The sequence below is a fragment of the Aspergillus foveolatus genome (genome assembly GCF_047715535.1).
Source record: "Aspergillus foveolatus strain CBS 279.81 unplaced genomic scaffold BDW70scaffold_2, whole genome shotgun sequence".
Classification (NCBI taxonomy): Eukaryota; Fungi; Ascomycota; class Eurotiomycetes; order Eurotiales; family Aspergillaceae; genus Aspergillus; species Aspergillus foveolatus.
In genome coordinates this window covers 793,771-816,665 of record NW_027396066.1, presented here as the reverse complement: position 1 = coordinate 816,665, position 22,895 = coordinate 793,771, and the positions used below count along the sequence as shown (strand labels likewise).

At 50.5% G+C, this 22,895-nt stretch overlaps 11 protein-coding genes across 11 annotated transcripts; 8 read left to right on the top strand and 3 right to left on the bottom strand.

The window, feature by feature from the left end:
* Nucleotides 1-26: 26 nt before the first annotated feature.
* BDW70DRAFT_126982 (Rab family GTPase) lies at nucleotides 27-1,831 on the top strand. The gene is made up of 5 exons (XM_073735185.1): nucleotides 27-306; nucleotides 389-408; nucleotides 466-492; nucleotides 540-731; nucleotides 797-1,831. Exons 1-5 carry the CDS (start codon nucleotides 237-239, stop codon nucleotides 1,142-1,144), a joined length of 657 nt encoding a protein of 218 aa, XP_073600767.1. The 5' UTR covers nucleotides 27-236; the 3' UTR covers nucleotides 1,145-1,831.
* A 173-nt stretch (nucleotides 1,832-2,004) lies between these two features.
* BDW70DRAFT_39736 (MICOS complex subunit MIC60) lies at nucleotides 2,005-4,174 on the top strand. The gene is made up of 4 exons (XM_073743923.1): nucleotides 2,005-2,166; nucleotides 2,231-2,318; nucleotides 2,387-3,993; nucleotides 4,060-4,174. The coding sequence occupies exons 1-4, from the start codon at nucleotides 2,053-2,055 to the stop codon at nucleotides 4,102-4,104; spliced, it is 1,854 nt and encodes a 617-aa protein (XP_073600766.1). The 5' UTR covers nucleotides 2,005-2,052; the 3' UTR covers nucleotides 4,105-4,174.
* Nucleotides 4,175-4,360: 186 nt separating this feature from the next.
* Nucleotides 4,361-8,323, top strand: BDW70DRAFT_126977 (uncharacterized protein). Its single transcript, XM_073735184.1, has 2 exons — nucleotides 4,361-4,509; nucleotides 4,560-8,323. Exon 2 carries the CDS (start codon nucleotides 4,630-4,632, stop codon nucleotides 7,972-7,974), a length of 3,345 nt encoding a protein of 1,114 aa, XP_073600765.1. The 5' UTR covers nucleotides 4,361-4,509; nucleotides 4,560-4,629; the 3' UTR covers nucleotides 7,975-8,323.
* A 50-nt stretch (nucleotides 8,324-8,373) lies between these two features.
* On the top strand, nucleotides 8,374-9,381 carry BDW70DRAFT_126975 (uncharacterized protein). Its single transcript, XM_073735183.1, has 2 exons — nucleotides 8,374-8,729; nucleotides 8,780-9,381. The coding sequence occupies exon 2, from the start codon at nucleotides 8,895-8,897 to the stop codon at nucleotides 9,240-9,242; it is 348 nt and encodes a 115-aa protein (XP_073600764.1). The 5' UTR covers nucleotides 8,374-8,729; nucleotides 8,780-8,894; the 3' UTR covers nucleotides 9,243-9,381.
* Nucleotides 9,382-11,363: 1,982 nt separating this feature from the next.
* Nucleotides 11,364-12,718, top strand: BDW70DRAFT_146878 (type III PLP-dependent enzyme; the record flags this gene model as incomplete). The annotated part of the gene is made up of 2 exons (XM_073738641.1): nucleotides 11,364-11,625; nucleotides 11,676-12,718. 2 exons carry the CDS (start codon nucleotides 11,364-11,366, stop codon nucleotides 12,716-12,718), a joined length of 1,305 nt encoding a protein of 434 aa, XP_073600763.1.
* A 254-nt stretch (nucleotides 12,719-12,972) lies between these two features.
* On the bottom strand, nucleotides 12,973-15,277 carry BDW70DRAFT_146877 (uncharacterized protein; the record flags this gene model as incomplete). The annotated part of the gene is made up of 4 exons (XM_073738640.1): nucleotides 12,973-14,117; nucleotides 14,387-14,584; nucleotides 14,634-14,788; nucleotides 14,853-15,277. The coding sequence occupies 4 exons, from the start codon at nucleotides 15,275-15,277 to the stop codon at nucleotides 12,973-12,975; spliced, it is 1,923 nt and encodes a 640-aa protein (XP_073600762.1).
* A 537-nt stretch (nucleotides 15,278-15,814) lies between these two features.
* On the top strand, nucleotides 15,815-16,117 carry BDW70DRAFT_155606 (uncharacterized protein; the record flags this gene model as incomplete). The annotated part of the gene is made up of 2 exons (XM_073740061.1): nucleotides 15,815-15,947; nucleotides 15,996-16,117. The coding sequence occupies 2 exons, from the start codon at nucleotides 15,815-15,817 to the stop codon at nucleotides 16,115-16,117; spliced, it is 255 nt and encodes an 84-aa protein (XP_073600761.1).
* Nucleotides 16,118-16,265: 148 nt separating this feature from the next.
* BDW70DRAFT_155605 (putative 2-hydroxychromene-2-carboxylate isomerase) lies at nucleotides 16,266-17,102 on the bottom strand (the record flags this gene model as incomplete). The annotated part of the gene is made up of 4 exons (XM_073740060.1): nucleotides 16,266-16,469; nucleotides 16,524-16,807; nucleotides 16,857-16,956; nucleotides 17,028-17,102. The coding sequence occupies 4 exons, from the start codon at nucleotides 17,100-17,102 to the stop codon at nucleotides 16,266-16,268; spliced, it is 663 nt and encodes a 220-aa protein (XP_073600760.1).
* A 691-nt stretch (nucleotides 17,103-17,793) lies between these two features.
* BDW70DRAFT_155604 (uncharacterized protein) lies at nucleotides 17,794-19,003 on the top strand (the record flags this gene model as incomplete). Its single annotated transcript, XM_073740059.1, has 2 exons — nucleotides 17,794-18,081; nucleotides 18,128-19,003. 2 exons carry the CDS (start codon nucleotides 17,794-17,796, stop codon nucleotides 19,001-19,003), a joined length of 1,164 nt encoding a protein of 387 aa, XP_073600759.1.
* A 163-nt stretch (nucleotides 19,004-19,166) lies between these two features.
* BDW70DRAFT_126961 (protein N-lysine methyltransferase family protein) lies at nucleotides 19,167-20,532 on the bottom strand. The gene is made up of 2 exons (XM_073735182.1): nucleotides 20,265-20,532; nucleotides 19,167-20,198 (listed from the first exon to the last, which is right to left on the bottom strand). The coding sequence occupies exons 1-2, from the start codon at nucleotides 20,477-20,479 to the stop codon at nucleotides 19,601-19,603; spliced, it is 813 nt and encodes a 270-aa protein (XP_073600758.1). The 5' UTR covers nucleotides 20,480-20,532; the 3' UTR covers nucleotides 19,167-19,600.
* A 410-nt stretch (nucleotides 20,533-20,942) lies between these two features.
* Nucleotides 20,943-22,740, top strand: BDW70DRAFT_39629 (uncharacterized protein). The gene is made up of 2 exons (XM_073743922.1): nucleotides 20,943-22,152; nucleotides 22,208-22,740. Exons 1-2 carry the CDS (start codon nucleotides 21,073-21,075, stop codon nucleotides 22,517-22,519), a joined length of 1,392 nt encoding a protein of 463 aa, XP_073600757.1. The 5' UTR covers nucleotides 20,943-21,072; the 3' UTR covers nucleotides 22,520-22,740.
* The last annotated feature ends 155 nt before the right edge of the window (nucleotides 22,741-22,895 follow it).

The window sequence follows — 22,895 nt, the reverse complement described above, 5'->3', positions numbered from 1 at the left end:
CTGTGGCTGACCTCCCCTTCGTCATCGTCAGCGAACTCCCAACAACGTTGCCTTATCACTTTAAACCATTTTCTCTGATAGAAAACCCGACGATATCAACCGTCGAACACCTCGCTCTATCTTAGGCTAGTTTCGTTACCCTATTCCATCAGGCGCTGATCGACCCTTCCAACCTCCCTCATCGTCGCCCTAGATATTCGAACCTTTGGAGAGCTCATTGTCCAACCGTTCCCATCATGGCATCCAGAGCCGCAGCAGGCGCCCGTCCAGGTGCTAGGTTCGCTCAGTTCAAGCTCGTTCTCCTCGGTAAGCGCGTATTGCCTGTCCTCTTGTTTATCTGCCTATGTGATATATGGAGAAAATGCTAACTCCATATTGCTACTTTCAGGAGAATCTGCCGTAGGAAAGGTTAATCCAACTTCTAGTTCTGGTCGTTCTGTCGGTCGCTGACTTCTTTCATTATAGAGTTCATTAGTTCTGAGATTTGTTAAGGTACGCTCCATAACTATTTCCCTCTATCTGTCGCTCACTCGTTGTAGGACCAATTCGACGACTATCGAGAATCAACAATCGGTGCCGCCTTCCTGACACAAACCATTTCGCTGGATGAAAGTACAACAGTGAAATTTGAGATCTGGGATACCGCCGGCCAAGAAAGATACAAGTCCTTGGCTCCCATGTACTACCGGAATGCGAACTGTGCTGTCGTTGTATATGATATCACTCAAGCTGTATGCCTTCCGACATGATCTCCTATCGCTCAAGATCCTTGCTAATACTCGGGAATCCGCAATAGTCATCACTAGACAAAGCCAAATCATGGGTCAAGGAATTACAACGCCAGGCAAACGAAAATATTGTCATCGCTCTCGCTGGCAACAAGCTTGATCTTGTTACCGAGAACCCCGACAAGAGGGCTATCCCCACTGCTGATGCTGAAGCATATGCGCGCGAAGCCGGTCTTCTTTTCTTCGAGACTTCCGCTAAGACGTCTTCAAATGTGCGCGAACTCTTCACAGCCATCGCAAAGAAACTTCCACTTGATCAAGCTGGACCCCGAAACATGCGAACAGCACCTCGCCCTGGTGTAGACCTCCGACCGGAAGCACCGGGAACCCAAAGTGGCGGAGCGTGTAATTGTTAGAGGCCATTCGATCCGTCCGTTTTCTGTATCTCTTGTCCGCGGATTTCGTTGTCTATCTTTCCTTCGCTCTTTAGACAGGGAAGGCGCACGCCTCCTATATTGACTGTTCGCCTTCGTTATGAGCATGAAGTCGCTTGCGCCGATCCATTGCGATGATACATGTTTAAGCGGTTTGGAGCTGGGTTAATTCTGCTCGCGTTGGCCACTCCCGTCATACTGCGCTTTTCTAATACCCCGGTTCCCATGACCCGGTATCTCGGTCTCTTTGTTACTGGATCAAGGCATCTGATGTCGGTCATTGCTTGTATACATTCAGTACTGTGCAATGACCTATTCATTCGACCGTTGGCCAGTAACTCAGGCAGTTTGAGTGCTGTTTCATTGTGCTTTTTCCGTCTCTCTGTTTTTCTTTTCTTTCTTTTTTTTTTCCGTTCCATCTGCTATCGGCGTCAGTATCCTTCCTCGATTGGGTCCAATCTATGCTATTTTTCTAACTTCCGTCGAGTACTCTTTATAGTTTCAGTGTGTGATGACTATATAATATCTGCTGAATCTTTAGGCTCTTACTTGTCTTTTGCGTAACAATTTTGCGTCATATGAAACGCTTAGTACGGCATGGGAGGCAATGCAAAGCATCATAAGGATAGTTTTATTGAATAGGTTTTTTTCCCTATTGAAATAGGATATGGCACTAAATGAACCCTTCTGTTTTACGCCCCAATTATGTCAAAGGTACTCATGCCTTGGTCGTGCGGCTCAGCCACTACTAATGGCGGTGCAAAATCGGAGCGGACCGCAAAAGGTAAAGCACCGTGAGGTCCCGATCCGCCGTTTTCTCCCTCTCAATATCATCATTCCGTTAAACGACTCCTCACCTAGTCCTTACCCCAACAGTTGTGCGGCTCATCATGCTGCGTTCATCTGTTCTACAGGGCCGGCATATACTGTCGTCTTCGGCTCGCCCGCGGCCAGCGCCTCAATGGCTTGCGAGAGCTGGAGCAAGTAGCCGGCTAGCTGGTCAGGTATGGTGACGAAACACTCCGCTTAGTTCTCATATTTTACTGACGGGTGCTAAATTATGTGCAGAGATTCTTCGCTGATGCAAAATCTCCTACTCCTGTTACACCTTCATCCGCTACTCCAGTTCCCGCAGAGACCGCGAAATCGACCGCAGGTACGAATACATCGCCTGCCGCAACCCGGCAAGGGAACAATGACATTAGATACTAAGATAAAATGCAGGCCCCAATGCTACTGAGACTCCCACTCCAGCGCCAACCCCCAAGTCTGGCCGCTTTCGAAGGTTTCTGATCTACCTCATCCTTACATCCGGGTTGGCATACGGCGGTGGTGTCTTCTTGGCTCTCAAATCCGATAACTTCCATGACTTCTTCACGGAATATGTCCCATACGGCGAAGAATCCGTGCTCTACTTTGAAGAACGAGATTTTTACCGTCGATTCCCGAACACGCTCAGAAACAAGAACCGTCTTTCTCCCGCATCTCGGGATGAGGGCAGTCGGGTTACTATCCCAAGCAAGAGCGGGCTTTCTTCTAAGGAAGTTGAAGAAACCGGAACTGATGTGTCCCAACCTGGCCCACACATGAGTGCTGTTACTCCAGCCAAGGCCGATGAGGCGACGATCAAGCCTGCGGCTGCAAAGCCCGATGAGAAGACTGCTGCAGTTAAACAGGCGAAGAAGCAAGCGCAAGAACCTGAAAAACCTAAGGAAGAACCCAAGCAAGAGCCCAAACTGCCTGGATCAGCCCCGATCACAACCCTTGAATTCGCCAATGTCAGCGAAGGAGACGAGCCGATCGTTCAGGAGCTGGTCAAAACATTCAACGACATAATCACCGTCATTAGTGCTGACGAGGACTCGGCTAAGTACTCCAAGCCAGTTGCTAAGGCGAAAGAGGAGCTCCAGAAGATTGGTGAGCAGATTCTGAGTGTTCGGGATGAGGCACGTCGCGCTGCTCAAGAGGAAATCGAGAAAGCTCACGCTACCTTTGATGAGTCTGCCCGTGAGCTCATCCGCCGCTTCGAGGAAGTACGTGCCAACGATGCTGCCCAGTACCGTGAAGAGTTTGAGGCGGAGCGCGAGAGGCTAGCGCTTGCCTACCAGCAGAAGATTCAGACAGAATTGCAAAGAGCCCAGGAAATCGCAGAGCAGCGTCTCCAGAACGAACTCGTGGAACAGGCAATCGAGCTCAACCGCAAGTACATACATGAAGTGAAAGACTTAGTTGAGCGCGAACGCGAGGGCCGCCTTAGCAAGTTATCCGAGCTCACCTCAAGCGTTAGCGAACTTGAGACACTCGTCACCGGCTGGAGGGAGGTCATCGACACTAACCTCAAAACCCAGCAACTCCAGGTGGCTGTGGACGCAGTTAGATCCGCTCTTGAGCGCTCAACAGTCCCTCGACCCTTCGTGCGAGAATTGGTGGCTGTCAAGGAATTGGCTGGAGATGACCCGGTCGTTGAAGCGGCTATTGCATCTATCAACCCCGCAGCTTATCAGCGCGGTATTCCTTCAACATCCCAGATCATTGAGCGTTTCCGCCGTGTCGCCGATGAAGTCCGTAAAGCCAGCCTGCTTCCCGAGGACGCCGGTATTGCAAGCCACGCGGCAAGCTTAGTATTGAGCAAGGTTATGTTCAAGAAGGATGCCGAGGCCGGAAGTGATGACGTTGAGAGTGTTTTGCTGCGGACGGAAAATCTTCTGGAACAAGGCAACCTGGACGATGCTGCTCGTGAGATGAACTCACTAAAGGGATGGGCCAAGATTCTAAGTAAGGACTGGTTGGCGGATGTGCGCAGGGTCCTCGAGGTGAAGCAGGCTCTAGAAGTAAGTCACAGTTATACCCGCCGTTTTAACCATATTTTAGAATTACGCTAATTAAGTTTCGCCTAGGTGATCGAAACCGAGGCACGTCTTCAGTGTCTAAGGGTTGAGTAGATAGATACCATCCGCTGTTTCTTCGCTTGGCTGTAACTCTTACCTGTGACAGGACATGTATCTTAGTTATATTTTCGTCTCTAGATAACACTAGTAGATTTCTTTTGTACCCCGGACTAATGCTATTGACACTCGTAGATCATGTAGTGGGTATATTGGTTTGTTCTGTTTGCAACTTCCTGTCACGGGCAGAGTCCAGACAGGAGGCGATGGCCAAATTGACGATCACGCTACTATTCTTGCGGCGTTGCCCTTTCCTCCCTATCATGTCATGTTCCTATCTCACGTTCAAGCTTGGCTTGCCTAATGCATTCACTTCTCCGTAGTGCGCTGCTCTCCGCTGCCACGATCATATCGCCGACTTTGCCTTTTTCTGCTGATAAGTCGCCGAAACGCGGATAATACGTATGTCCGTATTTTAATGTTGCCATACCTCCCTGATGATGCGAGTGCAGAACCAATGCGCCTATAAAATTCGGAAATGATCAAAGTCTTACCAAGTTCTTGTGAAGCGCGGCACTGCAGATGAATCAGGAGCAAGCTACGAGGGAGTCACTCGGGAGTAGCTCTCGGGATGAAGAGCGAGGCAGCAGAAGTCAGCGACGAACGGCCAGCTCTAGCGGATTCCTTGTCGATTCGTTCTTACCACGCTCGTCAAAGAGCCTTCGAACCAGCGGTCACCACTTTCGTCGCTCAGAAACAGAAAATCGGGCAAATCCTGGAAACTTAGAAGCCGAAACTACCGCGAAGAAACGATCCCGGTTTCGATGGAGTCGCCAACGAGAGTCTACAAAGGAGTCGGACACTGTCAGTCAGGATGCTAACGATGGCATGGAAGTCATTAGCTCTCTTCACTTGCCGCGGGATGCCACAATTTCGGAATCGCATGACAAGAGTGCAGCCCATCATACTGGAAGTCTTGCAGAGAGCCGTAATGACCCAGCAGCTTTAGGCTTGGATAAAGACTCTCTACAGATTGTCAACTTAGCATTGAATTTGAGTGAGTCGAGAAGAAAGGGAAATGTTGGATATCGGGCTTCAAATCAAATTCCTCGAGGGTCATGGGCACCATCAGGCGACTCTCGTGCTTCCGCAGCGGAGAGCATTCCGAGTCGTGACTCTTATCCTGGCATCAACTTTACTCAGTCCCTGGGAGATGAACGCCTGATACCCGTCAACCTTCCAATGTCCATGTTAACGAATGATGTGCTGAATTCGCTGCCCAAATCCGCAACGTCTGAACCCACGCCGCAAGGATTTTCGGGAGGGACGCTGGCCCGAGCTGCAAATGCTCGTCGCCATTTTGAGCTACGACATGAGTATCTTCGCCTTCTTCCTTCTCTTCCGCCGCTCAAGCCTTATAGCCGTCATTCTACAAACGGTTCACCTCGTGCTAATTGCCACCAATTACATCGTGCTTACAACCCGCTCCAAGCAATCCGCAATCGAAAAGTCAGGTTTCGCGAGCGCTGCCCAATCGATCCCGAAGCAGAGGGATGGAATGATGTTGAGAAAGTTCATAGCTGGGTTGATTCGGTTGAGGCAGCGTACAGTCACCAGGCTCGGAATCCCCTAGAATGCCTTAAGCTCCCGCCTTTTAAAGGCAGAAATTCAGAGGGGGGGTTGGGCCGAGGTGTGAATGATATTGACCCATCTACTGCCTCCCCGCCTTCCAGCTTGCGGCGTATCAGTCGTGCAGGCAGTATCAAGTCTCGCAGGCCCAGGTCTGACTGGCTAATATACCCTGATGAACTGCTTGCAGATGCAGCTTGGATCGAGGATGCGCAGAATAAGAGCAAATTAACGGATAAGGATGGAAATATCTTATACCCAAATCCGTCTTTCTTCCTTATGAACGATGCCCCCCAAGAGCAAAGACAGGAAAGCGGTTCTCTTAATGGGCGGCCCTCGTCTCATGCCTCACACTCTGATGCCCACCAAAGCCAATCTTTTGACTCGAAGGAGTTCGACCGCGGGGGACAGTCTCACAGGTTTAGGACCTCTCGGCGAAGCAGCAGTGTCTCTGTGGAGGATACAGGGCCCAAAAGGCGCATGTTCAAGATTCGGTCACGGAGCTCCTCAAGCTCAAGCGCAGACGAAAAGCCGTACCGTGGGTCTCTTTTAAGCAATATCAAACCTCCCAAAAGATCGGTGTCGCCACGGAGACGGAAGGGAATGATTTGGAATGAAAAGAGGGGATCTGTATCATCCGTCCAGAGCGCAGATGACCGTTACGATCCTCTTTATTTGGGGAGAATGGGAATCCACGGGACAAACACAGGCTTGGAGATTGGGTATTTTCCTAGCATTGCCTCTAACTTATCACCTCCATCAAGTCGATCTTCTTCTCCTGCCAAGCGAGGTTTCACGCGAGGAACGGGGTCTCGGAGAGCTCACAGCCGAAGTAGCCATTATAGGAAAGGTGCCGACGACGACAGCTCCGTTGATTTTGAAGCCACGCGCAAGGACAGCTTGCCGATCACGAGCAGTGGTGCTCAAATTGATGATGAACTACCACCCCTCCCTACGAAAGGCTCAACAACTCATGCAGAAAGTCGGCGGACAAACTCTCACGAGCGGAAAGACTCTGTTCCCCATGAGTCGAAACTGCGCGGGATATTCAAAGGCCCAGGGAAGATTGCTGGCAAAGTCGGCAATGAAGTCTCAAAAATGGGCGACTTCATATTGAAGAAGGACAGCGGAGGGCACTCCCGCCAGTCATCCTTCGCAATATCTGACGATAGCGAGTTTGAAGACGAGGAAATGAGGAGTGAGAAATTAGCCATTCCTAGGGCTATATTACGCCGCTTACCTACATTTTCCGACGATCTTGGTCGGTCAACTCCAAGAAACTCGGACAAGTCTCTTATGAAGAATCAGTCACAGACACCGCCCATTATTGTCGAGCCTCGACAGCAGCGTGATGAAATTGAGGTCGTCAGTCCTCATGCCCGGCTGTTAGGCCTCCAAGGTGATGTAAGCAGCTCCCTCGGTCACCATGACGGTAAGCCGTCTGGCCATTCAATAAAACGAGGTCCTCGAATTCTGCAATTTGGGCCAGAGATTCACACCGTGCAAAATGAGATTCGTAAAGGTCGAATCAAGGATGATTCGGTTCCTTTCAGCATAGCTCGCCCTCCCATCACCGGCCTCGCAAAAGCTCAACCGACTCCGATGACATCTTCGCATAGCGTCCGCCCAACGCTCTCCGGTCAGTCCAGGAGCTGGAGCATATCTGACCGTAGTGTCTCGGTATCGATCGAGTCTGGTGTCCCGGGTAAGCAAGAGATTGAGCGCACTAGAGCTCTTCTTCTGTCATCGGGTATAAAAGCTCGAGAGATTGCCCGTCGGGCCGAAGAAGCACGCAGGCGGCCCCCTGAATTCCTTCAACGCTCATTCGGTTCGGAATCTGCCACACCTCCTGTTCCCCGAATATACGAGCATGAAGTGGCAAGCCAGAGACTTCTCAGACGAATTGAAGCGTCTCACAATTCCTTTGAGAGCTCGATGGATCAGATACCGAAGGCTGCATTTTTACCTCTGAAGTCAAAACTCTCCGCTCTTGAAGACTTGGTCGACAAATCGCTCAATACTCGCGTACGCGTTGCGGCTGAGGAAGCCGAAAATCTTAGTATGCAGCTCAACACTACCAGCACTCTCGCCGTGAAGCAGTTGAGTGACACGCTCGACCATGGTCTCCGGAAACGGCACCGTCGGCTGCGCTGGCTGCGGCGCACGGGCTTCGTAATGCTCGAGTGGGCGTTGATTGGGCTGCTGTGGTGGGTGTGGTTGATTGTCGTGGCGTTTAAACTCCTTCGCAAGCTTTTCCATGGTTTGGCCTCTGGCGTGAGGTGGATACTGTGGCTATGATTGCTGTTTCCATTCCAGCTATATACCCCTTTCCACGTTTAGTATTTTAATGATTCGCATTATTGATGTCCTTGGCATGGCTTCTGTTGCATTTAGATCCTATCTCTGTATAAACTACGAGGTCAGAATTAATGATTCTTAACTTGATTCTGTTTGTGGACTGTCGTTGTATGCTCACTGCAGGCACATAGAAACCATCTGTGCAGAGTCTTGTATTTATGATAGCTAGGACATTTCATTCAGCTTTGGCGATTGATAGGCACAAATTCCAGAACATAGCCATTGAGCATCCATCACGTCTTGGTCCAACTTACACGGTGCCGCTACTTACGTACTGACTCGTCCTCTGAATTCTTGATATGGAACAGGTCCAGATCTGTCAACGACACACCTACCTTCTGACAGGTTGGCTGGGGTCAGGCCTTGCCTTCACAACGCCAAGGACTCTTTTCTGCCCAGGGGAAGCCCGTCTTAAGTCATTTATTCAAGAACATGAAGCATTCGCGCGCAAATCTGGTGATCGGGGGTGTTCGCCACGACAAGCGTGTGCACAAGACTAGATTAGAAAGACTTCGTCCCAAACAGATTTTGAACAACTGTTGACAGATCTCTGTGTAGGTCTTGACGTCGTCCACCTTCTTCGCAGGTCGTCCCGGAGTCTCAGATCCTTCTCGCGCGTTTCCTTATCTTGATCTGGTCTAGGCAATGATGAGATGCCGGTCGCTGACCATGGCCCCTTCCCGCCACGACCGCGTCTGATCGACGAAGCTGTTAGTGACGAAAACGACGAGCGCTCGCTACTTACCGGCTCTTTATGAATTCATTCCGGAAGGCGCTCGGACCTCGCGTGTCGGTTATCATGTCTGGCTTTCTCAGAACATTCAGCTGCTCGACTTTGTTAGTGGCCTGAACCCTTGGAAATGGAGAGGCTGTTGAGATTTTTGCTCAGCTGCGTGACGTCGTCCTGGAGAATGTCGAGGGGACTACGTAACTGCTGCTGCTCGGAAGTCTTCCAACGCGTTAGTGGGTTGTGGCCGTGTTTGACGGCACTGGACCGTCCAAGACTGAGACTGACATGCAGGGCCTGTTGCGTATGGAAGGTCTGTTCCTCTAGAGCCTGTTTCTTAGTTAGCGGGTTGGTTTGGTACTTTACCGCGCTGGAGCGTCTGATGCCGCCCGTCTGTGGGCATTTTATGCTCTGGTCTTGGAAGCCACTCTTAGACGACATGATGCACTTTTCTTCTATAGACGGCGAACCGTTGTTCTAGTGGTGATGGAAGTTGTCTGTGATCTTGGTATGAGACTGATATCTGGATATCCTGATGAGGAAAGTCATACTGTAACAGGGTGTATTTCATCATTTATACCCCCTAGCAGAAGAAAAAGGTCTTTCATGGTCTGTCTACGTTGTTAAGACAATAGAAATTTAGGTCAATTGGCTTTATCGCCTCTGTCTGGCTATCTGTTATTCGTCGATATGCAACAATGGCGTTTCCATGAACGTTCATGTGCATAAAGGGGAATCTTTGCTATGTATGTTTTCAAAAGGCGGGTCTTAGACGAGTAGAACAGAACAAAGAAACAAGTTTCAACTGAAAATTGCGGTTTGATTGCCGTTTTCTGCCGGTGTGCAATGTGTCTTTGGTGGTTATTGGCTGCGCCTCTGGCGCCTCTCTGTCGATTATTGGTTGGTATAAGCACTCATAGACAAAAACTGCTAGTTAGCACTAGTTAACAAAGGTTAGGTGAAGTAAGCGGTAATAATGAAACTAACGTTGCCCGGAAATTCGACACTTGTTGATGATGAGCAGGAATCTGCGGTCCTATAGACAAGTACAAACCAGCAATCTCCAAAGGACAAGGATATTCTTCAATATGCTATGAATCCTCGCCAGATGAGCGGTCAAACAAGGACACCGCGTTTCTGGTACTTGACCAATATATTAACGAGATAAGCAGGCTTTTTATATCTCATGACATGTGAACTGGGGTGATATACCTCAAATATATATTCTCAGATATTTTCAGATATACAAGAAGCGAGTGTGGCTTGTCCCGTCTGCTGTGGAAAGGGGCACTGAGTATCCTTAAGTACATGATCAGAAACTCAGCGAATGAACTGATTTCAGTTATCCATTAATTACATATCTTAGGACAGTGTAAGGTCCTCGGCCTCTGCTATAATGGAGCTGATATAGTTCGGCAGGACCGCTGAGTAGGAGTGGCTGTGACGCAAGATCTGCACTGACTCACAGGCACGGCACTGTATGGCGTATGCAGGAGCTGGAGCTCTGACGGTCCGTTACCGTTCGGAATAATACCCGGACAGCTTATTTATAGGACAATTACGCGGATTGCTATTTGCAGGGCAGCCGAGTACGATGACGGGACCAAACCCTGACATACCCAGACCGTGTGTACCGCATCTGTAAATTACGGTAACTTATTATCTCAAGGTGGCCACGGGCGTATGAACCGGTCAGACCGTCAGACGAGGGACGGGTCGGAAGATTGCGTCGAGCATCCAAAACTTCAGCTCCTCGAACTTCTCCCTCCGCCGCTATCTTCGTTCTTTCGTCGCGTCAAAGGAAAGGTACGTTTGCGTTCCCCCCTTCCCTCGATCAGGTTTGCTACCCCCTGCCGTGTCTTGTTTCCCGTTCTTGTTTTGGGCCTCTCCTTTCCGGTTTGGCCTGGCGGCGTTGTGCCCTCTGCCCTAAGTCTCGTCAGGGCCAGGCCGCCGTTCGTTAAAAAATCTGCACCCACTGCACCAGCGGAGGTCATTGCTCCTCCCCCAGCCCCTCGACCCGAGATTCATAAATCTCTCATACACCAGCTTGATCTTCTGGAGCTGACCGCCGGTTCTTCAATCAGATCGCAGCAGCATAAATCTCGCGGGAGTCCACCGATTCCCTTTTTTTGAGACCTTCTTCGTCATCTCTACCCCTCATCCAGCCAGCCTTTGGGATTCTCCGGGTCCAAAGGCACCAGTCACCACGGCTTACGAAGCCGGCTTCCTGCTCCCTCGTCACATTGTATCGCCTCGACGCCTTAGAGACACTCTTAACAACATCCCGCCTCCTGCTACTGCTCCCACGAGTCTCCTCCCCGATCGGCGCGTTATTTTCGTCCACCTTGACGCCCACTGAGCTTTTTCCCTCACCCATTGAGCTGCCGCATAGGACTTCTCTGACGGTTCTTCCTCTTAAGGAGGAAGGGTCTAGGAGGCTTGGTCCAGTCAACTACGGTTGCGAAACTTTTCGCCCTCCCTAGCACGCAGTCGCGTATAAATCTCCCAACCTTTTCCTCTTTTTACTTGTCCAGTCGTATTCCGTGCTACGTCGCCGCGCATGGTTATGGCACCGACTGCTTGTGTACCTGCTGAAGTGTGCATGCCTAAACTTTATGACAAACCCGACTTTTATGTCAATAATATCCACCAGTTCAGCAATCATGGAGCGGATGATCTGTCGCAATCTCGGTTGGCTGCCAAGGACCTGGTCTTGAATGTCCTGAAGAAGCGAGCTGCTGAGGTCGACACCGACCGATGCGCTCCTGGAGAAGAAGATGCTTTCTATGTGGCAGACATGGGTGAGGTTTATCGCCAGCACTTGCGCTGGAAAATGAACCTAAGCCGTGTGCGTCCTTTTTATGGTATGTCTTCCATGCCTTCTTATAACATGACTTGATGCTAACGGAACCAGCGGTCAAGTGCAACCCCGATCCCGAGGTCCTCCGCCTCATGGCCAAGCTTGGAAACGGTTTCGACTGTGCTTCCAAGGCGGAGATCGACATGGCTCTTTCGACTGGCGTTGACCCCAGCCGCATTATTTATGCGCAGCCCTGCAAGACCAAGTCGTACCTGCGCCATGCCGCCAAGGTTGGCGTCAAGCAGATGACCTTCGACAACGCCGATGAGCTGTATAAGATCAAGGCCTGCTATCCTGAGGCGGAGCTCTACCTGCGCATCCTCACCGACGACTCAAACAGCTTGTGCCAATTCAGTATGAAGTTCGGCGCCTCTCTGGATGTGGCCCGTCAGCTTCTTGAGCTGGCCCACCAACTTGAGCTTAAGATCGTTGGCGTGAGCTTCCACGTCGGCTCTGGTGCAGAGGACCCCAAGGCTTTCCTCAAGGCCGTTCAGGATGCGCGCCTGGTATTTGACCAAGCCGCTGAGATCGGCCACGAGCTGCACACTCTTGATGTTGGTGGCGGGTTCACCGGGGAAACTTTCGAGAAATTCGCCGCCGTCCTTGACAATGCTCTGGAAACGTACTTTCCGCCGAACATCCGCATAATTGCAGAGCCGGGCCGCTACTACGTTGGTGGAGCGTTCACGCTAGCAGCGAACATTATTGCGCGCCGCGGTGTGCAGGATCCCGAGAATCCCAGCAAGGACGCTTACATGATTTATCTCAACGATGGTGTTTATGGAAACTTTTCGAACATCATCTTTGATCACCAACATCCAGAAGCACGCATCCTTTCCTGCGCGTCCGAGACTGATGGTCGCCCAGTCTCCGAAGATGTGACCTACTCCATTTGGGGACCCACTTGCGATGGTATTGACGTCATCAGCCAGCGCAGCGTGCTTCCCGGTTTGTTGGACGTTGGCGACTGGCTTTACTTTGAGGAGATGGGCGCCTATACCCGATGCAGCGCAACACGTTTCAACGGCTTCTCCGATAACCATGAGGTGATCTACATCTCTAGCGAGGCGGGCGCCTCTGCTCTCCTTGAATATTAGCTTAGATTTGGTTTGCTTTTGTTTTGCGTTTACCAGCCGTTGTCAGTCCTTACCGCAATAATACCACCTTGGTGAGAAGAGGCTCTCTGATATGGAGTAGACCTGAGGTTTGATTGAATTATCGCTGTTTTAAAAGTTTTTTCTATGGTTAGTATATATCATTTAGGTATCGGACGGTGTCTCGCTCGCATCTATCTCTAATCACGTCTATATCGGTCATGCCGAGCCAGCTCAACACGAACAAACCCTCCGATCTATACAAGGCGCTCAACATTCAACTCCGCCCCATCGCTCTGTACAAACGCCCCACCCTCCAACTTCTTCTTCCACTTCGCCGACTCATACCTTGCCAGGATAAACGTAATCCGCGCAACTGTAGCCGGATCAGCAGTATCCGCAACAACTTCCGAGCTCGTGCACGTCCAGCGCCCAAAGGCCCAGTTGAGAATGTAGTACGCTGAGTCGCTAGAATTTGAAGGCGATGGCCGCGCATCCAAGTCATCCGACGAACTCGCTAGCGGTGTCTGCGTCGAACAGCGCAGGATCCCCTTTATCCGGTAAACCTCTTCCTTGGGAGCTGAGGAGAGGAGCTTTTCCAACGCGGGTACGTCAATTGTCGATGATCCTGTTCCTTCGGTCTGCCGTAGCGTAACAGACAAAACCTCTACCTCGGACTGATGCCCATGCTCGTGTCCATGCCCATCTGCATGTTCATGTCCATGCTCATGTCCGTCCTCAATAACCTGCTTTGCAAACAGCGCCCCATCAATTCCAAGCAGCACATCCTTCTCCACCCTCCCCTTGCCACTTTTTACCCACGGGATTTGAACCTCCAGATCACCAACCCGATCAAGGGCCTCATCGAACCGTCGCTCCGACACATGCTCCCACTTATTAAACACGATAAGATCCGTATACCTAGCCTGTATCTTCGCAGTGTAGCTAGTGTCCTCGTAGCCCGCCCAATTCTCCACGTCGATGACAGACACAACACCATCCAGTGTATACCTGCTGCTTCCGTCTTCATTGAGTGGTGATTCTCGAGAAAGTCGATTCACCTCCATCGCCAATGTAGCGGGAAATGCGCTCCCGCTTGTCTCGATGATGATCCGATCTGGATGCACAGTTGACTCGAGTTCGGAGAGAGCGTCGGAGAGTTGCCCGACAAGGTTGCAGCAAATGCAGCCATTGAGGAGTTCGCGGACCCCTGAGATGGCGGAAGTGGAGGCGAGTTGGGAGTCAATGGCTACGTCGCCAAATTCATTTTTCAGCAAGGCGAGTTTGTATGATTTCGGGAGTTGTGGAAGAAGGTTTAATAATAATGTTGTTTTGCCGGAACCAAGGAAGCCAGTCAGGATTGTTATTGGAATTGAAGGCATTCTGTTTTCCTTTTCTGTTCCTTTTTCGACTTTCGGGAGGGAGAGAAGGTTAGGCGCTGCTGAGTTCGACAGTGAGATGGATGGAGGGGAAGAGGGGAAAGACATCGGGCTCGATAAGAGGTTGTATGCGCGCTATGCCTGTTCGGGATGAGCCCTACACCGTTGCCACTGATGTACACCGGGATTCTCGATTTCGTATTCCACTTAATAACTAGCTAATTCGTGTATAATGTACAAAACAAGAGACTAACGCAAAAGAAACCTCTGTGGTCTTATTCGCCATGCATACTACACATCACCGCAGCCAACTTTTCAAACAAACTCCGGCGCTTCTGAACGATATCATGGAACGTCTCATTATCCACAACATTTCCGACAATAACCTGGTCGAGACCCTTCTGGAGCCCGCTAAACGCCTCATCGATGAACTGGTCGAGTGGCATGCCGATGGTGGCGCCTTGGGCGCCCATGTAGTCGTGCAGTTCGGCTGGTTACTGTGTCAGTCTTCGATCAGAGTGCAGAGAAGGGTAACATACTCTGAACAGCAGGAGGAGAAACTTCGATCACCTTGAGCTTGCTCGACTGTTTCAGCTGCTCACGCAGAGAGAGGACAAACACATTCAGAGCCGTCTTCGATGCCGAGTAAGCTGGCATCGGAGCCGCAGGGACAATCGCAAGATTGGTTCCGGTGCTGTACCACAAGCAGTTAATTCGCATATTCGCCCAACATACAGTGTAACAACGATGAAACATACAAGATAAAGCTCGCCGGCTGCGTCTCGGCCTTGCGTTTCAAGAACGGCAAAAACGCATGGACGAGCGAGACCGCGCTCGTAAAGTTTGTGTGGAATTCACTGTTGAACGCCTCGAGATCCCATCCTCCTTCCTGGGTCAAATCGTGTGTACGCTGAACACCGGCGTTGAGGTAGACACTGTCGATACCAGGATACTTTGTGGTAATTTCTTTCACGAATTCCGGGATCTTGTCTGTCTGCGTGATATCAAAGACCATGCTCTGCGCCTTGTTCTCGCCGTACTTGGAGACAAAGGCATCGAGACGCTCCTTGCGACGACCGACGACAATGACCTTTGCGCCGTTCTCGACGAACCGCTCGGCCATGGCACGGCCGATGCCTGAGGTTGCGCCGATGACGAGGATGTGTTTGTAGGGGAAGGACATTGTGCCAATACTGATGTGCCAGGCTTGCGGTTCCAGTATGCTGCAGTATATACCACAAGAAGATTGTGGGTGCTACTTATACTTATTTTTCAGTCTCATCATCGGTCCTTCAATCCATGGACATAACCAGAGCACTGTAACCACACGGCGTATCACGTGAGCGGAGCTGATCAGCGGGATTTCGGCACCAGCTTTTTGCGTGAGAAACAGCCATATGCTTAATCATCCTATGTCCGTAGCTCATAGGAGCAGGAAACGGCAGATGCAGAGCTTGCAGAGCGAGTGTCAAGTCCTGTAGAGAAGGAACTGAGTTGGAGAAACCCACGACAGGCCAAGACAGTCGGAGTCCACGCCCGGAGACCGTCTAGCGAAAGGGGATTAGTGTCATTGCGGATACTGCATAATTCCCCGCTTTTGATGGAATCTCATTGGTGACGTCACTGTGTTCTGTCCCTGCATCTAAGGCAGACACATTACCCGTTGCTATATGATGTTCTTGGGTCTAGATAATGACACCAATTGCGCGATATCACAATAATGTCTGGAAATCCTACTCAGCAGGTAAAAGATACTGTTTACGCTGCGGCTTCCACAACCGGTGAATGGGCGCAGCAAAATGTCGTAAACCCAATCAAGACTTATGTTTCTGGAGAAACAGGCAACGATGCTGGTATGTATTGCCGGCAAATACTGCCTTGACCACGCTAACGCCTCGCAGAGCGAATCGAGCCCAACATACCAAACGAAGAGAGCGAGAAGATCGACCGTTTGGAGAAGGAGAAAATCGCCGAATTTCTCCAGGAACGACACAAAAGCAACGCCCCGACGAAGCGGAGATGACGGATTGAAAGAAGTCAGATAATTGTTTTTTCACTGTCAAATGTATAATAGGACACGACTTCATGAGACACGCATGGCTTAGCGTTAGTCTGGGAAAGAATATGCATATGAGGTTTTTTCTCCCGTACGATGAAGTTCTTCCGTCTTATCACAGAACTGCCCGGAACCCAGGATCTAGCGAGCGGTCCAGGCCCAAAAATTCAACTACCTGACCGAGATGGTCGATTCCCCAGAATCCTTCCTTCTCGCCTGTGGAGTTTGTGCATTCGAACCAGGGAAGACCGAAGGCGCCGGAGTCAAGAGCCTGCTGGGTGTTAGCGCTCAGGAGCGTCTTGATTTCTGGCCCGTTCGCCTGTAAACAGTTAGTTAAGAGAAAAACGTAGTGAGAAAAAGAAGTTAGATTTACCGCTTCCATGATGGCTTTTGTCTGCGATGATCCTAGTATTTTCCCAAAAATTGGTACAAACACCTCGGGCTGCGTTGCCTTGCCGTCCCCCTTCACCCAGAACTCCTGCCATACTGCCTCAGTAGCAGGGATCAACTTATCAGGAGACTGCTGAGAAATTGCCGTGAGGGCACGTTGCACAGTGATCGTATTGGGCGGGAAACCCTCCGGTGATGTCTCTGCTATCGGGATGGAGAAGAACCGAGCCCAGCGGATACGTTCTTGATTAATCCATTTATCCTTGTCTGCAGGCACAGGTTAGCTGACGTGCTACTACAGCTGGGGCCGTCATACTCTTGATCCTGATGGGTGGAGTATTCCCAGTAGCCTTCAGTATCCCGCCCAGGAGAACGGGCACATAGGTGATATCGCATTTGCTGAAGGTAGGTGAGTCCTATGCAATCGTCAACCGGTCTATTATGATGCAATAGCATGCATGCAAGTACATAAAGGAGGCATGCTCACCCGCAAGATCTTGAATGCAATCCACGCAAAAGGACTGACAATGTCATAGTACAGGGTTAGCTTTGGCGCAGCCATGGCTCACTTGAGCTTCAACAGGTACCTTGCTCTTACCAACCAAATACGTGTTCCAGGCTGCAGATATTGTATGTTTTCAAACGGACTGATGTTGGGTGTTGAGAGGCAGGGTCCCAGTGAGTCCCCGCTGCGCATCACGGCTGATTCGTCCTAACCGGCAACCGAGGTTATTTTTTTGATTATTCTATCAGCGCTCAACGCCACGCCAACGCCCTCAACAACTATAACTGGAAAGAGGGGAGCTTCAACAAGGGCGGTATATGTGCTACGACCGCGTAAGCTTCCGTGTTTTGCAACGACACTGAAACATTCGGCTTTATTCCGCGGCCATTCGTTGACTCGTCGAACGGTTTTTATACGGAATAACTGTTCTCAGATGCTATGCAATCACCCGCCGTATTCAATCTGTAGTATCGACTGACGGGGTTGAGAGTGGTAGTGCTTCATTCGGTTGATAGGGGAAGTGATGGTGCAGTTGGCAGGCGACTCATGCGGGCCTTCCCGCGATGTAATGGTGAGGCAGAGGGAAGGCGCGGTAGGCAACGATCCTAGGTGAACTGAGTTCAAGCTGGCTGGCACATTTGACCTTAGTACTAGATCACATCAAATGCTCTGCAGAGTTAGCATACAGCTTAGTGTCTTCTTATATCGGATCATCGCACCTACAGCTTACTGTGCATCACTCTACAGCATGCGTAACGATAGCCTTTTTGACAATTCCTCGCTGGCTTCAGATGACTCGGTGAGCAAGAAACGCCGGCACGCAATGTATTTCCACCGGCCTCCTGTCTGGCGCTATAGCTCGTTCCAGGATGGTAGCTTGTCACCGGAAATGTCCGAGGATTTGAACAACAGTGACCGAGACATTGACGAGGATCTGTGGATGGGCTCCTTGCGTTTAGTAGATCACCAGAAGACCGATGCCGCTCCATACGTGATCCTCGAAGACTCTGACTCGGACAAAGAGATACCACTTCTGGTGAGCATGTGGCAGTGTATGTTGATTCTGTATTAACAGATAAAAGGAACCAACTCTTCCTGACGAATCAACCTTCCTTGAGTGCCGACCATCTGAGACAAGGACGGATCCTTTCCATCAGAAGAAGCCAATATTCTGCACTCGCCTGCAGTCATACAAGGATATCCGCTTGGGACTGGGGGAACAATGGGCTATTCAAGAAGGGTCACTTGTCATCGGCATCAACCCGGAATATACCATTTTTGTCAGTCCTCAGAGAAGAATGGACGAATTTGATATTGCTGAAGGTAATCTCTATGTCGTGTGCTCGTTGTACGCGGATTTGTGGGCACTCTGCGCGGAAGTGTCATTTGGCCCATCATCTTCAGGCGATAATCTTTTGCGACTGGCGTTTCTCCCTCTATGTGCAATCACGCTGGCCCCGAATTACAGCGCATTTGTGCAGCGAAGTACCCAGAGCATTCAGTACTTCGGTTCACGCGAGGAGAAATATCCCGGGAACGGCCTGGCTGTCATACCCCCGCGACGCTCACATAGCCTGACTGCCAGCAAGCAGATATTTCAGGGACTTGATGGTCCAATGACGTGGTCAGATGTTGTCCGGGGTGCATTGCAAGTGCTTACACCGAGGCAAACGGACGAAGATTTTGTGCCTCTCGACTCTACATTAGAACCCATTTTCTCGCCATTAACTGGCAAACGACGTCTATTGCGAAGGATCGGCTCAGGCCGATCGACCTCGAGATCTCAAGACGGCGGTAATCAACAGACCAAGAGAAAGTACGATTATGACCTGAATTCATCACTAGCATCCCTCTGTGATAAAATATATTCGAAATCTGAAGGATGGCGGCGGCTGCGCAGACGACGAATCTCTTCACCGAGGGCTAGTCGGAAGCTCAAATTACTGCTGAAAGTCTGACCCTATGTTTTTGTACTCAGTATTGTCTCAATGATTGCACTGTTCGTGATTGACAGCGTCGCTAGACCTGCGTATATAGATCAGCAGAGCTGAATCCAAGTTTCAATCATATGATCGGTTGCATTGAAAATCACGGTGCTATTGCGATTAAAATGGGATGCCAGACAGGGGCTGAGTGACATCGGTTTCATAGCTGTTGCACTCACGGCGCGGAGGCTTGTATCAGCCAGTCCTGAAACACATAATGTATAATTGAAGAGATGGCCTTAGACCTGATATCTTCCATAACTAAGGATCCCAAGCGCGGCTTTCATTGCCTTACGGCGCATCTGGCTTCCAGGAAAGTCGCGAACCGCTTGCTGTATAAGTAGAGAGTGTATACACTTTCTACGATGCAATATAGTCGATAGAGCATCAAGCGCACTATCCTTGGCTGTACTGCTGTAGCCAGTCGGGTAAGCATGCCTCCATCGTCCACGTCTAGGTAGTCGGTATGTCATATACGGCCCGAGCTTGATTGTTTATTGGACGGCAGGGTTTATGTGAGGCCGGTATGATGTAATCTATCGTAGGTATATACTACTGGCTTGGCTAGAATCATTGCTGGGAGCGTCTACCATAGCAGTGTAGTTCGATTTCGTCCCACTGCTCGTGCTGCGACGGGAGTTGCATGTGGTGCGAGTGAAGGTCGTGTAACCCAGCGGATTCCATCAGGTCGAAGAATACACTCTCACTTTCATGCCGCCGCTTTAAAGCCACAAGAACGACGGCGTGTGGAGACAGCTTGACCAGTCGACCTAACACTGACACGAGGGCTGGCAGGCTGTCGGCATTATAGGTACAGTCCGAGACGAGAATCAAATCAATTGACTGAGTGCCGAAGAGGTCGTCTGGCAGTTTTTCTTCCCATTCGAGAGGTCGATATTGGATCTTGGACGCGTGCGCTGGATGGGCAACTGCGATGTTCTTCGTAATAATCTCTTCGACTTCAGGTAGGTCTGTGAGTAGGACGGAGCACTGGGGCAGTAGTTCTGCTAGAGCAATGCCAAAAATTCCGCATCCCGAGCCAAGCTCAATCACATTAAGTGGACTACTGCGATTAGTTTGCAGGACATTCTGCAAAACAGGGTTAGATAATCCTGGATGTCCTGCGAGCATCTGCTGTAGATATATGACCGAGGCAACTGCTGCATCCCTGAAGCACGGAGGCAGAAACTTAGAAGATGATAAATGGGGTTCAATCTGGAGGTTTCAGTCTCACCAAATATGCCGTGCAATGCTATTTCCGGTTTCCTCCCATATGCTTAGCTCCACGGACTGGTTCACGCGGAAGCGCCTTTCGACCAGCTTGTCGGCAACTAGTGACTGCGGCCCTCCGAACGTGGCACTCCAGCAGGACATTACCAGTGGGATACTATGTTGGTCCAGCAAAAAGTCTGAAGATGTCGATTTGGTTGCGGTCACTTTCATGATCATAGACTGTTGAGAGATGTTGGCAGGAATTGGACCTAGCGCAATGGGGAGTTCGCGCCTGCCCCCGTGCCACTGCAGCCGTTCCTGACATAGGATCTTCGTCTCCTGGCGGGCAGGATGAAGCGTCACAAGTAAATCCACATCTTGTGAGAGGAATGCATCGCCCAAATCCGTTGTGATGCAGACCAGCGCGGAGGCGGAGACAGAGCTGGCCTTCTGCCTCTGCAGACGCGGGGTCTTTAGGAAACGAATGTAATAAACCATGTCTGCTGATCGTCTGGAACCTGTGAAGCAGTGCTAAGATGTAGTGGATGGAAGTATCCCAATGCATGCAGCTGTCTATCTTGTAGGGGCTGACTAAGACGGGTGGCATCGCTGCCTTATCGGGAACTCCGTCCTCAGGCTCGTCTTAGGTTCCCTTCCCCAGTTGTCTCCTCATCTACAGACTGAAAATAATTATCGAGCTCTTGAACTCCACCGCCTGGCTCAATTGGCGCTCTCTTTCTGCATATGGGGCCTCCTGGATGAGGTTGAAGGAACATACTTTGTCTCTCCCAGTGTCTGGAGTTTAGGTCTCCTACTAACGGCCATTCACCATGATGCGACCGAGAGACCCCCGTGTGCGGCAGACGATCAACCAGATCTCTCACAATCTCGAGTCCGCAAATGAGACGGCACAAGAAGGAATCTACACATTTGCCCACAATTATATTGTTCCCTGCTTTACTTCAATCGGGAACTGCGTTTACTCATGTACTGCGCCGTGCATTCCCAAGCGCGAAGACCACCTCCGGCGTCGTCGCCGACGTTACGCAGATTTCGATTTCTACGACGACTGGGACAACGAGGATGTGGAAGATACGATTCTAGGATGGGGGACGGACGAGCTTGACCGTCTGCTGGCAGGGAGCGGGCTAGCGCGGGGAAGTTCTGAGCAGCCTCGCAGACAAAGGAAGATGAGCTATGGTGCTCGCCGGGCCAGTAGGAGAAAAAGCGGACTGTTGATACCTGATGAGCGGGATGATCCGACTGTCATTCCAAGTTCTTCGTTCTTGGGATTCCTCGAGCGGTTTCCATGGAGACTCGGTGCGCGGGGGTTGAAGTATAGACCCTCTGCTGCTGACTTGCAAGAGCACCCGGCGGGGTTGCGGCATGTACATGAGGAAAGCCCGCTGATTGAGTCTGCTGAAGAAGTGGACGAAGAGACGGCTAATGGTGGCAACGGGCGGTACCGAAGCTCTACACAATCATCGCGTGAAACGGCGAACTCGCTCAGTTCCCGGGGTGACCTCCTTCCAAGCGATGAAGAAGATGCGATACCGCTTGACGATGAATTCGCCATGGCGCTTACCCGTCGAGGCACAGGGCTAGAATCGGACGACCAGGAGGGAGGTAAGCCTGAAAGCATGAGGTCTGCGTCGGGCACATTCAGTATCGCACCTACCACATCATCAAAGAGCTCAGGGAAGCAGAAAAAGAAAATGCGAACTAGCAGAATGCGGTCGCCTCAGAGTTCATATGTGGAGGTTTCACGCGACATGCCATCAGTCTCAATTGAGGATCTCAAGAGGGAGGAGGAGCAGGCTGCAAGGGAAGAGGAGATGGAAATCGTACGGAAACGGCTCGCTGCACGACAGTTAGCTTTGAGCCGTGGTATCAGTATAGAAGACGTTAGGGTATGTTCGCCAAAATTTGATAGCAAGTATGGAGTATTTGAGCTAACCTACCCAGATCGCTTCCATACCTCCATCTCCATCTGCTGGTGTACCTTCAGAAGCTGACGCCTCCGACAACAATCCTCCCAAGCCGCAAATTCGAAACGATGTCCATCACCATAATGCCGTAATACCCGAAGAACACCTAATATCGGTTTCTGATTCACGAACAGAACCATTTCCGCCTTTGCCCGAATCTGACGAACCCACTTCTCCCTTCCAGGTTGACCAAATTCGAAACTCAAATATGCCGCTTACGCACGTAGAACCAATGCCTGAACCCGATGTTGGCGCCTCAAGCTCCACGCATAATACTGGTAGAACTTGAGGTATGAGCTTCAGGGCGGGCTTTTATTCAGAGCACAGGGTTGCAGGCAATTCTGGAATGCGCAGTTTCAGGAAACTAATTAACTTTCACTCATGATACCACTTTACTTACCTCATTCTACCTACTTTCTTGTATAGATCGATTCGGTTACGGTTATGATTTTATGATATGAAGAGTCTACTTAATGGAGTCTGCACAATACTTGCCCTGTCTCTCTATAACTTTTACTTTGCCTTCATACCTATTTAGCGTACTACGGTGATATCGTACTCAACCTGGCTAATCCCCGACCCTCGCTCCAAGAACGAAAGATGATTGTCCTCGCGTTCTTAGTCCGCTCTGCTTAGGCTGACAGAATGTTTCCATATGGAAACCA

Bases quoted from the DNA above. Each gene is read 5' to 3' on its own strand.
- BDW70DRAFT_126982 (XM_073735185.1), top strand. From the start codon at position 237: ATGGCATCCAGAGCCGCAGCAGGCGCCCGTCCAGGTGCTAGGTTCGCT. The intron at 307-388 runs GTAAGCGCGTAT...TGCTACTTTCAG, and splicing joins GTTCAAGCTCGTTCTCCTCG to GAGAATCTGCCGTAGGAAAG. The intron at 732-796 runs GTATGCCTTCCG...AATCCGCAATAG, and splicing joins TATATGATATCACTCAAGCT to TCATCACTAGACAAAGCCAA.
- BDW70DRAFT_39629 (XM_073743922.1), top strand. From the start codon at position 21,073: ATGATGCGACCGAGAGACCCCCGTGTGCGGCAGACGATCAACCAGATC. The intron at 22,153-22,207 runs GTATGTTCGCCA...TAACCTACCCAG, and splicing joins TCAGTATAGAAGACGTTAGG to ATCGCTTCCATACCTCCATC.
- BDW70DRAFT_39736 (XM_073743923.1), top strand. From the start codon at position 2,053: ATGCTGCGTTCATCTGTTCTACAGGGCCGGCATATACTGTCGTCTTCG. The intron at 2,167-2,230 runs GTATGGTGACGA...AATTATGTGCAG, and splicing joins GTAGCCGGCTAGCTGGTCAG to AGATTCTTCGCTGATGCAAA. The intron at 2,319-2,386 runs GTACGAATACAT...GATAAAATGCAG, and splicing joins GACCGCGAAATCGACCGCAG to GCCCCAATGCTACTGAGACT.
- BDW70DRAFT_126977 (XM_073735184.1), top strand. From the start codon at position 4,630: ATGAATCAGGAGCAAGCTACGAGGGAGTCACTCGGGAGTAGCTCTCGG.
- BDW70DRAFT_126961 (XM_073735182.1), bottom strand. From the start codon at position 20,479: ATGATCATGAAAGTGACCGCAACCAAATCGACATCTTCAGACTTTTTG. The intron at 20,199-20,264 runs GTGAGACTGAAA...TCCGTGCTTCAG, and splicing joins AGCATTGCACGGCATATTTG to GGATGCAGCAGTTGCCTCGG.
- BDW70DRAFT_126975 (XM_073735183.1), top strand. From the start codon at position 8,895: ATGGAGAGGCTGTTGAGATTTTTGCTCAGCTGCGTGACGTCGTCCTGG.